At 41.7% G+C, this 12,362-nt stretch overlaps 1 protein-coding gene across 1 annotated transcript in view; it reads left to right on the top strand.

Moving 5' to 3' along the window:
• LOC117258589 (uncharacterized) overlaps positions 1–12,362 on the top strand; it is a 77,894-nt gene that overhangs the window by 26,119 nt on the left and 39,413 nt on the right. Inside the window, exon 9 of the mRNA XM_033629615.2 lies at positions 9,434–9,545. Coding sequence (XP_033485506.1) covers positions 9,434–9,545 — 112 coding nt within the window. The remainder of the gene's footprint in view (positions 1–9,433; positions 9,546–12,362) is intronic.

Here is a 12,362-nt window from a genome sequence, read left to right as displayed (position 1 = left end):
ACTGCTTCAATACTTGGGCAAAAAGATGGGATGAAAAATTTGAGCCCTGGTCACTCTGGACAACTTTTGGTATTCCAAAAATGGACATGAACTGAGTAAGTGATTTCACCACCGCCTTTGCTGTGATGGACCGCAGAGGATACGCAGCTGGATAACGTGTACTCTGGCACATCACTGTTAGCAAGTAGTTACTACCTGATTTAGACCTAGGGAGAGGACCAACACAATCAATGATTAAATGTTCAAACGGCTGTGCAGTTGCCGGTATGGGACAAAGTGGAACTGGGTTAATGACCTGATTTGGTTTACCTGTCATTTGACAAGTGTGGCAAGATTTTACAAAGCGCGAGACATCCCTCTTCAACCGAGGCCAAAAAAAATACTGCAGAATGTGATTATACGTTTTGCGAACACCGAGATGACCCAACTGGTCATGTGATGCTTTAAGGACCTCGTTGCGAAACTTCTCGGGAACTACAATCTGAACCACTGGCTGTCCAAACAACCTCTCCCCATGTGGCGACCATTTCCTCACCAGAAGGCCCTCCTGCAGCAGGTAACCACTAGCAGCGCTTCTGCCATCCTCAGTGGTAAGAACAGCCTCAAACAGCTGTCCCAGGGACGGATCCGCTCTCTGCTCTGCCCCGAGAACACTGTGAGAAACGGACAACAATGAGACTGGAATGTTAACAACAACCTCTTCACTTTTCTCTGGCTCCTCCTGCTCTACGCGGCTCATAGCTCGCGTCACAGCACAAGCTGTAAATACTTCAGGTAAATCCTGGGCAGTTTCATCCAAATTACCAGTTACCACAGGTACAGACGACACGATCGGGGGTGGTGGACCTGCCCAGACACGGCTACCAGCCAGGCCATTTCCCAGGATGATGTCCACACCTTCTATTGGTAGCTCAGGGCGGACCCCCATGGAAACCTCTCCCTGCACCAAACCACAGTCAATATAGAGAGAATGCAATGGAACAGGCTCAACATTCAATCCCATTCCCCGCATCAACACAAAATCTCCAGTATCGGAAGCCACAGAAAATGGTAACACAGAGCTCAGAATATATGAGTCATAAGCAGCAGTGTCCCTCAAAATTTTCACCAGTACACTGGTGTTACCTCCATCCAGCGACACACGGCCCTCCGACATGAATACTGAAAAATCAGGCTCCCTCTTCCTCCTGGGCTGTTGAGGATGAGAGACAAAAGAGACAGGCTCCACAGACACAGCACAAACCCCAGAATTACCCTGTCCCCCGCTATTTTCCCATCGAGCATTAGCTTTGGGACATTCAGCCTTCCAGTGTCCCTTTCCCTTACAAAAGTTACACACGTTTGAAAACACAGGCTGAGCCTGTCCCTGTGTTGTGAGTTCAGACCTACCATGGCGTGAGTGACGTTTCTCCTCCCACTTTGCTGGGGCATGATACGTACCAGCACTCTCAGAGATCCGGAAGTCCCTCCTATGGGTCAACACATATTCGTCAGCCAATGAGGCGGCTTCAGCTGCAGTCTTCACTTTGTGCTCACTAATATAAACTGCAATGTGACTGGGGATAGAATTTTTAAATTGCTCCAAAACAACCATATTACACAAGGCATCAAAAGTGTCAACCCCTGCAGCAGTACGCCACCGACCAAAAAAGGTAACCAGGTCCCTGGCGAACTCAACATGGCTCTGCTTGCCAGACTTCTCCCAGGATCTGAATTTCTGGCGGTAGGCCTCAGGAACTAATTCATAGATTTTTAATACGGCCCCTTTAACTGACGCATAAACCCTGCTTTCTGCCACTGACAGAGCTGAATAAGCTTCCTGAGCCTTACCTGTTAACACACATTGCAATAGTAGAGTCTGATCAGGGTCAGCCCAACCCCTAGCCTCAGCTACACGCTCGAACAAAGAGAAAAATGTATCGGGGTCCCGCTCATTAAACTGAGGGACTAATCGTAGATTGGCGGCAACATCAAATGCCAACCCGGAACTACCAGTGGCATTAGAGGCACGAGCGGCCCCTTCAGCCTGTAACGTCAACCGGCGTTCCTCCAACTCCAGCCTCTTTAGCTCCAGCTGCTGCTGCATATTCAACCTGCGTTCCTCTAACTGCAGCTGCATATGCAATAATTCTCTTCTCTGCTCAAAAGTCAAAACAGTATCACCAAAGCCAGACACTTCCACACTATTCAGCCCCTGACCATCAGCCTGTGCTTTAGGTCCAAAAACACCTCTGTCGGACAAATTAACTTTAATAATATTCTTCATGTCTTCTTTCTTCCTCTTATCACCCACATCCAGGTCAAAATGCTCTGCAACACGTACCAATTGCTCACGCGAAAAACAATCTAGCACCAGCTCGGACGGCGCGGCCAAAAACTCCTCCACACTCGCCATTACTCCCCTTCACGCAATCCACTGCCTACCTGGCCATAAAAAAAACACAAGGCTTGCAAGCCGACACAGCCACACAGCCTGAGCGTCACCGCAGTACCGTCCCTCTAACTGCCTAACGAAACTAGCTAAGCTCCCCCCTAGTCTTCAGGTGCTAGTTACGGCGGGTATTTATGCACCATTTACCGTAAGCTCGGCGAGGCAACCAGCAATCGGCGACCCCCCCTGCAGCCTCGGCCGTGCTCCCGAGCATATAGCTCCAGCCACGTTCACACCACACTACAACCCCCCCATTACGAACACCAAAGGGAGTCCGCACTTAAGCCTAACAGGGACAGAAACAACGGCAACTTACGATGGCCGCGGCTGGCTGCCGGACTCGCTGCCTCAACTAAACAAATAAACAAAAACAAAACAGGCATACACTTAACCTCGCGCCCCAAGCAGCGACTAGGCAAAATGTGAACAACACTTACCCTCGTCTACTCCCGAGCAATCAGCTGAGCGTCCATTCACACAAGCCAAACCAGCAACAGCTGTGCACTGACGTCACGCTACCCACAACACGGACTTCATTCACAAAAAAAAAACAAAAAAAAAAAAAACGGTAGTCAGCCCACAGGACTCACCTGCGGTACGAAAACTAACAATGGACGAGCCCCCACTTGTTACAACCCGGCTCTTAGGCTGCAACAAAAAACGGGAGGGAAGACGAGGTTCAAACTAATCAATGCGTTTATTAACATAAACTTAAGAAATACGTGAGAATCAGTGTCAGTAATCAGTAGTGTAGGCGTGTGTGGATGCGTGTGTATGTGTAAGCGTGCCAAAACAAAAGCAACAGAAAAGGCACGGCCGCACCGCGGTGCCCTCATGTACGGCGTGGATCGAGTCAGAGCCCCCGAGAGCCAGCTGGTATCAGAATATAACCGCTTCACCGGCCCCAGGTGCAGCGCATCAGCTGATGACAGTCCCTCCTGAAAGACAAAGCAGACCAACCAGCAACCAGCAAGCCCACACACCTCCAGAGTAAAGGGAGGGGCCGTCACAGTGTTAACCACAGACCTTTTTTCAGACATCTAACTGAAAACCCATTTGGCAAACCTGTTGAATTTGAGGAAAGGGAAGCAAGAGTGCTAAGAGTACTTATTTCTGGGTTATAAGACTCTTTCCTGCATGACTCTATTACCACACTTGAAATAGCTGAAAGAGAAACCTGCAGCAAGCAGAAGTGGTGGATGAAGCAAAAGGCCAGGTAGTGTCTAAATAATTTTTACATTATCAGTTTAATACTGATGCATCAGTCCATATACTGCGTTATGTTGTTCTAACTGGATGAGGTGGTGCTATTTTAATGACTGCTACAGTTAGGTAGTGTATTCCACTTGTTCCCAGGGTTGAGGCCCCTCCAAAGGGTCGTAAGATAAATGTGAGGGGTCGGGAGATGATTAATGGAAGAGAGAAGACAAAACAAAGCTCTGCTGCAACAATGAGCATTTATTTATATATTTATTTAATAATCATTTCACTTTTCTAACAGTTTGCTGTTGTGTGAATCTGAATACTGCGTTAGAGATATTTAAATAATGTGAGAGGTTTTGAGGGGAAATGTCGCTTTGGTGGAGCTGCTGACAAAAATATAAAGGAACCTAAATGAGACAGCTTTTTCTGAAAGGGCCACAAGCAAAGAACGAGACAATGCAGTATTTTTTTTAATAAACTCATCATGTTTTAATGTATGATCTTAATGTGGAAAGTAACTAGTAATTATAATTGTCTGATAATCATAGTGGAATAAACGAAACTAAACTAAAAAGTTGTGCCCTAGGGGTACAAAGTATTATAAAATGTAAATACTGAACTACAGAAGTGTACTTAAGTTAAGTAACAGACTGCATCTTTCCACCACTGGCTGAGACCCATTTCGGTTCTGTATGATCGCAGTGTATTTCTGTTTAGAGTGTGTGTGTGTCCGACTAATGTGGTTATTTACCTTGAGAGCCCCTGTGCATGCTGCCTATTTAATGACTGGAAATGTCGCACACCTAATTAAAAGTACACCTGTGGCTTCCTGCGCCCAGTGGGATACGCTCTACATCTCCATATTCTAATTTGCCAGGGCAATGCCCAGTTTGTCTGAGAGTCAGTCGACAAAGGGCTTGATTTGCACCGTGTTATTTTAGGACAGACGCCTCGCCCTCACACTCGAGGACACTGGTAGCACTCAACATTGTTCTTAATATTTGATGTTGTGATTCTTCATTTGAAAATGTGACACGAAAGCCTTTGTTGGCCCTGGTGAGGGAATTACTGTCTCTGGTCTTTAATGTTAAGGACTTAGAGATGTGTTGATTACAGCTTTGTACTTCCGAAATTCTTATCATTCAACATGGTTATTTTATTCACTTTGTCATGAGTAGATTTTCAAACAGCTTGATGACTTGGATTCAGTAAGAGAACAATTTAACTCCTGTTCACTGGAAATGTTGGCAGTCAAGTTTTACTGATGGTTTAAGGAAGAGTTTGACGTCTTTGACAGCTTCTCTGTTTTCTAGCCAAGAGTTAGATGAGATGATCGATACTACTCTCCTGTCTGTCTGTCTGTCTGTCTGTCTGTCTGTTCAGTGTGAAGCGGGGGCCAGCAGCCTGTTAGCTTAGCTTAGTATAAAGACTGGGAAACAGCGAGCCTGGCTCTGTCTGAAGGCAACTTAATTCGCCTACAAGCACCATTATTTGGGGTGTCAAGATTCTCCAAATGCGAGATTCAATTTGACTTTTGATATTAATGTCATGACTCAATTCAATTTTTGATTTAAAGTTCTCTTCAGCACCGAGGCTGTGCCATTGTTAGACTCACAAGTCCTGATATTTAAGATCAACAGATCATTGGCTTCACTGACAACTGTCAGTTACATTTACAAATTCTTTAAAAAGATAAGCTACATGGTATCAAGTGTGATTTAACCATCATATTTTTTTTTTTTTGGAATGTACCACGCTCAAGCCATTCAATTCAATTCAATTCAATTGAACTTTATCTATCCTGAGGGAAATTTTTGTGCCATAGATTGCTTCAAATTACAGTAACACTAAGTACAGTAACCACAATTTTAACGATTCACAACCAGTACCAACCAGAACAAGCAGTGGGTTCCCTGGGTCAGGGCCACTCACTAGGCCCAGTTTCAGAACAATAGAGTATTAAATATCTATAAAATATACAAATGTACAGGACAGAGGTGTTTTCAAATTTAAATAATTAATCAAAAATATAGTAACTTATTTCACCAGTTAATTGGGAGCAAAAAGAGAAAACACTAGATGGCAGAAGTAGACCTTCCTCACCTGCAAGAAGCCACCAGGTCCTGCCTCACTTTCACTTCACTAGCATCAACTAAACTAAAAACTAAACTAATCTGAACTATAAACTAAACTGTATATTTTCTGTCATTGACACATTTGAGGTTTACATAACTCACAGGGAAGGCAAAATGTATTTTGTATTTTTCAGTTCTGTTGCTCGTCTGTCATCTCAGATGACAACAATGGTCAAGGTGTCTTGGAAAAGTGTAGCTGCAGGCTACCGCTAAGCTACGCTGTGTCGTCTTTTAAGTGTTGTTTTTTGCCTTTGGATGCACGCAAGAAAGCAGGGTTAGAGAGCACAAAACACTGTGAAAACCACTGATCCTGCTTTAGATTTTGATGATCAAGTTAAAATCTTGTTTCGATCGATTTTCGATTACAATCAAAATTGTGACACCCCTACTATTAAATGCAATAAACTATATTGTCTTTTTTTTCTTCAAATCTGTATAAAAAACATATAAAAACCATACTTATGTGACAAGCGACATGACAACACTTAAAGGAGCTAGCCAGAGAGCAGCAGTACTCCCAGTGCCGGTGCTATACCATTCAGGTGGCTTGAACTTATCAGTCTTTTATTTAGTGTATCTGTGCTGTAAATCCTGTCTGATTTTTTCTGAATAGCAAACAGCTGCAATGCATAAAGGACCATTGCTATGGATGCTGTTTTGAGCACAGACACTTTACACAAGCTATACAATTATTTCTAAATCAACATGGAGCTCCAGAGGGATGTAGAACCTCTCCACGCATCACCCTCTCAGGGCTCATTACATTATCCCATAGTTATTGTGCTGTTGGCCTTGAGTGTTCCTGTGCAGTAAATCCTGTTTAGATGCAGGTGAATATATGTCGTAGTTAATAAGCTGTGTGTCCTGTGTTGTGAATACAGGTGAATTTCTTTCTAGTTATTGTGCTGTTGGTTTGGAGTGTTCCTGTTGTGTTCAGGTGCAGGTGAATGGATGCTTGAACCGGTTGGTGGGTAGCTGGTAGCAATGGAGCCAATCCAGAGGAAAACTGCCAGGCCCGAATTTTGTTCTTAGTCTGACCCTGACTAGAAGTAGCCCATTTTTTCCCTTGGCAGCAACTGTCATTAAACATTTTGTTTTTGTTGAACAGATTAAACAAATTAGATACTATGTTTTAATTAGTGAGCTTTAGAGCTTTGGACAGAGCCAGGTTCTTTTTCCATTTCCAGTCTTTATGTTAAGCTAACTAGCTGCTGGTTGTATTTTTATGTATTTATTTTTTAAATTTGCACACAGATAAAACTGCATAAAATAGAAATAGTAAAAAAGAAAAAAATCAGAAATGTGTCAGGAGAGGTCGAAAAGCCACAGGCTTACACAAACAGATCTCAGCTCAACTAAAGGACAAACACAGGCGTTAACAAAAAAAAAGGAGGAGGGTAGACAAATAAACAAACATTATACAGAAAAATACAACAAAAGATAAATAACAACAGGAAGCACACTGAACACAAATGTGTAGTTATGTGAGTGTGTGCTGTCTGAATGGAACAATTTTTCTGTTATGAGAAAGAGCACTTTTCACTGTATGTGAATATTCATTCATTCATTCATTCAGTAGTCAGTGAAAAATAGTCCAATAAAAACCAAGACATACATAGAACACAGTGTGGAGAAAATAGAAAAAAAAGAGGGAATAATCGAGAAATAGTTTGACATCATGAATTAAATGTAATGATAATGTCCTTTTAAAATGTTCTAAACATAAAGAGCTCTTGACACCATGTTCTTTGGTGCTCCAAATCTGTGCACTACGATATCTGAGGGAGGACTGGCCAAGTTTTGTTTTGTAAAAAGAACGATGGAGCTGATTAACCTGTTTGTAATATATGAATGAATTTGAGAATTACATTTAAAGAAATTGATAAATGACTATGGTTGAGAAGAACATAAATTTATATAAAAACGTATTTATATCATATATGTAGCTTAATATCAAACAGACAGTGGTATCGATCTTCATCCCAGTCGCCAGAAGAAATATTGGCATTGTATGTTTCTGCAAACTTTCTGATACGTTACATTTGTACCTTTCATATGGAGCGGTTATGTTGAAACTTTACGTTTCTTTACGTATTTGTTGTGAATTTTATGTTGTGACAATGCTGTGGTAAGGTTTAGGCACAAGAACCACTTGGTAAAGGTTACTACAACATCATATTTGGTCTTAACACTTTGAAACCTGGAGCAACATCACTTTTCTTGCACTGCTTTCAGACGTCTTTCACAATTAACTTTGGTTTTTTCCTTTCTTTTTAAACTAATTTTCTTGTTTTTAATTTTCTCCTTTTGCTAAACTCGCTAATTTTTCTGGGTCATTTTCTTCTTTCATTACTCAGTGCCTTCTTCCCATGTTTTTAAAAGAAATCAAGACAATGTGCTCTGGTTTAAGGGTTAAAAGATGAGCTTTTGTTGCTGTAAACACAGCTGGACATGTCCCAAACAGTCATTACAAAACACCTGCTTTTTTGGTCTTAAAAATAGGCTGTACAAAAATAATAGACATAGCTACATAGCACCAATTGGTTTGTCGACTCCCATTTTGAAGCCTTGTGTTCGGCATTTTGGCCGTCGCCTTCTTGTTTTTTTGGTGCCAGACGTGAGAGACTGGAACTGTGGATGAGTCATAGACTGTAGTGTTGCCTCACACCCCCTAAATATGCATAACTTTAAGCCTTAATATCATTTAAATAGACGGGTTATATATAAATTCACCCCCTGTGCAGTTGTCAAGAACAGGGAATTTAGCTTTAGAGACCCAAACCATTTTTGTAAACATGTTCATTTGGGCATTTTAACATGGGGATCTGTTGGGATTGACTCGCTTCTGTAGCCAGCCTCAAGTGGTCATTAGAGGAACTGCAGTTTTTGGCACTTGATTATGCCCTGGAGGTTGCAGCTTGGTCTTCAACAGTGGTCCTACATGCCATGCCATTCACCACCTCTACTACTGATGAGAAACTCAGCTCATATATATTTAATCTACCCTACGTCATTTGTATGAAATGTACAATTTAAGCATATCCGTGGTTTGCAGAAATGTACAATGGCAACATTTTATTCTGGCGACTGAGCTGCCATCTTCTCATCTAACAACAAGAAAACTCATTTCACAAAATGTCAAAGTATTCCTTTTTACATGTCTTCGGGAGTATTTTCAGCATTTGAAATTAAGGGCAACAATGCTCCACTTCAGGAAAAGTTTTCATCACAAGTTAGCTGACAACCTCACAGCTTCATGAAAGAAAATTGGAAGTGACACTTCCAAATCAATGCCCGAGTGTCTGACTCTGGCTCAAGCATCTCGGCTGTATTTTGTTAAACTCACCATGTATTTTACATACATGTCTAAAATTCCTGAAGCTGGCTCCTAATGAATGTGTCTCACTGCTTGTGAATTATGCAAAGGCATTTTCTGTAAAACAAAAAAAAAAAAAAAAAATTCACATCAGCTTTGACTTGATAGAATGCAAATTTGTGCATTTCCCTTAGGCATTTTGGGGAAAGTAATTAAGCAAAGGACCCTTTGTCTTCAGAATGCTTTTTGAGTCATTTCATCGCACGATGAGAAGACTATCTGTCAAGAGGAAAGCTTTCATGTACCATTGAGTGTTGTTGACTTTTTTTTAATCTATTGTTCTTCTAGACATTTTCCTCAAAAGTTTTCCAGTGCAACCGGGAGAGCTGAAGGACAAACTGTTCATCATTAATGAGGAAGATGGAGGCCTGTCTGATGAGCACATCACCTCTCTGAGGAGGTATGACTTTGTGCCAAAAAACTCTGATTTGTATTCATTCCTGATAGCGTCACAACCGAAGCCGAGAGGTGAATGACTTTTTGCGCCTGAGTTCATGGGAGGTTGATGTGTGTTTCCGTTGGCAGAGACAAAACTAGCAGCCTAGCAAATCATCAGCGAGGGATGTGAGTGCATGTTGCAGTCAGGAGCATGTGGAACAGGGGAAACCGCTGCCAGCTCATGTGAGGAAGACACATGGTTTGCACAGCAGTCTTCACAGTGTTCTAATACTAAAAAGCAGATGCCAGAACCTTTTACCAGAGCAGCTTACTGATAAAAATTTTATCTTGGGTTATTTGCGGAAATGGAAACTATTGACATGCCTCTGGGAATAAAACAGTGGAGGTGGGTAAAATGCTTCCCGACTCGTACCTGCAGTTTACTCAGTGGCTTTGGTTGCTGACCTCCTGGAGGGCGAGTGATCTAATGTACTGTGTGGAGGATTTTATTTATTCTATGAAAACATAATATATATTTTAATGCGCTGTGGCGTAGGCCTGAGGAATACAATTTTGAAAGAACCACTCCCAACAGGTGCTGCAATATTAATGGCCGGAGCTACTCCAGTGGCACATAGCCTGGCTCATGAAAAAGTGAATGCCTTTGGTTTGAGGTCAGAACGCACGGAAATGACAGGAGGAGGAAGTCCAATTTAAGATGTGCGGGGTTCAAATTCAGTGCAAGCGAGTAAATGGCTGTTCACATCAGCGTCGTGCTGTTTTATAGAAGCTGACGAGGGCCATCAGCGCTACTTGGCTTTTAATCACTTGCCTTTCTCCAGGCCACTAGAAATCAATGTAATGGCATCGGTCCAAGGCAGGGAGCTAAAGAACATGTGATGTCATGAAGAAGCAAAGGTTAAAATGGGAAAGCAAAAAGAAAGCTGTGACATACATTTTTAAAATGAGTCTATGTTGGGGGTTTGTTGTTGTGGTTTCTTTTTTGCCTGTTGAATAAATAAGGACTGATATTTTGCTCATGGGCTCATTTATGCTTATTGTGCTTTAAAGACACAAATGGGGCTTTTTAAAGATACAGACAAGGAACAGAACTGCACAGTTCAAATATATTAATTACCCTGTATCTGTAGTCTCATCAGCTGTAACCAGTGATGCCATTAAACGTGCCAGCTGCTGCAGCTGTTCACTGTCAGCGGCTTTTTCTGTTCTGCTCCTCAATTTTCAACATAACGTGACATAACATGCAAATAAAGCACAAACTCTCCGATGAACGCACTCAAAATTTGAGATGTTATTTAGGTAGAGATCCAGTATTTCACACACTGGTTGTACTATCACAAGAAATCAAATCTATAATTCCATATGCAGCTGACCGGTATACATCTTCAACATGCACTCCTTCCTCTCAGCAATAAAATATTCATTATAGCACCTACAGATATCAGCTGTAGAAGGAAGGTTTTTACTTTTGTGATTGTTGTCAGGCTTTCCTCCGTTTTGTCAGGTGAGGGTGTTTTTTGTTTTTGCATGTGATTGTTTTGTATGCTAAGCCATGTGACTACATCATCTCTCTTGCCTGTTTGATGTGGACCCTTAAAGCGGCTATAATCAGTATTTTTATAATGGCAATGGATCAAAATACTGTGTGTAAAAGGCTTGGGTGATACAACATGGTTATTGTTCAACACCATAATGATCCTCACATGTCCATGATAACAGACTGTCACTTTGTCTTCTCCATGTTTCACCACATTGTTGTAACTTCGCCTATTACAAAAAAAGTAACCACACATGTTAGCATATTTCTGATGCTGTCCGTAATTATGCATGTAGCTGAAACTTTCGAACCAAATGAAAAAGGAGAGCCAGAGAGCATGTTGTAAGCTGTGAGATTTACAAGTCGGGACTAAAGATGGAAACACCACAAATTTCTGCTCCCATCGCAAGACGCACAATTCAACAGAATATGCAAGTCTGCCACCTACTCCAGTCACAAACCTCTACCAAAGTGAGCAATCAACCAATCACTGGAGCTTTCACAAAGACGAAAATATAAACGTGACAGTTAACAGTGGCGAGACCGAATGAGGGCAGTCAAACTTGCAACTGAATAAAAGAAACCTCACCAGTTGACTGATTTGATTTATTAATCTCAGCATGACCTTGTGTGAAAAAGCGCTTACTGCCTGCACATCATGGCCACTGATGAGTACTTCAACATATGTGGCTCCAGTCCATAGATATTTATGTGGGTCTTGTATATTGTTTTTTTTTTTCAAACTGTTAGAAATCTGATGGCCTTCCTAAGGTGATTTATGATGATCATATGTAAAACAACTGCTGTATTTGTAGGCGTTTAAGTCATTTACTCATATGACATATCATTTGTAAGCTGTGCTCTTTGCAGTGCCATTAATGCTGACCATTTCAAGATGAAACCACCACAGCAGGCTTAATAAACGCTTCTGTCAGACAAAAAACAGTTATAACTCACCTATGAAGCGTCATCATAATCCACAGATTCATATTATCCAGACCAAATCACAGTTTACACAGCTCCCATTTCATTTCTCACACACTAACAGTAGTCCAGACGATCTAAATCCAGCAAAATGTTTGGTCCAAACACATTATTACATCCCTGTTACATCCTTTCAAACGTTAATATTTCTCCACATATAATCCATAATGTCTCCCGCTCTGCATATAAACAAACCGACAACTGAATCTCAAAATGGAGGCAAGCTCCTGGCCTCATTGACACCTCACTTGAGCCAACGGGAGGTTCTATTGCTGTTGCTATGGCCTTAATAACCTA

The sequence above is a fragment of the Epinephelus lanceolatus genome, chromosome 8, assembly GCF_041903045.1.
Source record: "Epinephelus lanceolatus isolate andai-2023 chromosome 8, ASM4190304v1, whole genome shotgun sequence".
NCBI classification, from domain to species: domain Eukaryota; kingdom Metazoa; phylum Chordata; class Actinopteri; order Perciformes; family Serranidae; genus Epinephelus; species Epinephelus lanceolatus.
The sequence above is the reverse complement of the archived record's forward strand: the minus strand, read 5'-3'. Positions and strand labels throughout refer to the sequence as shown.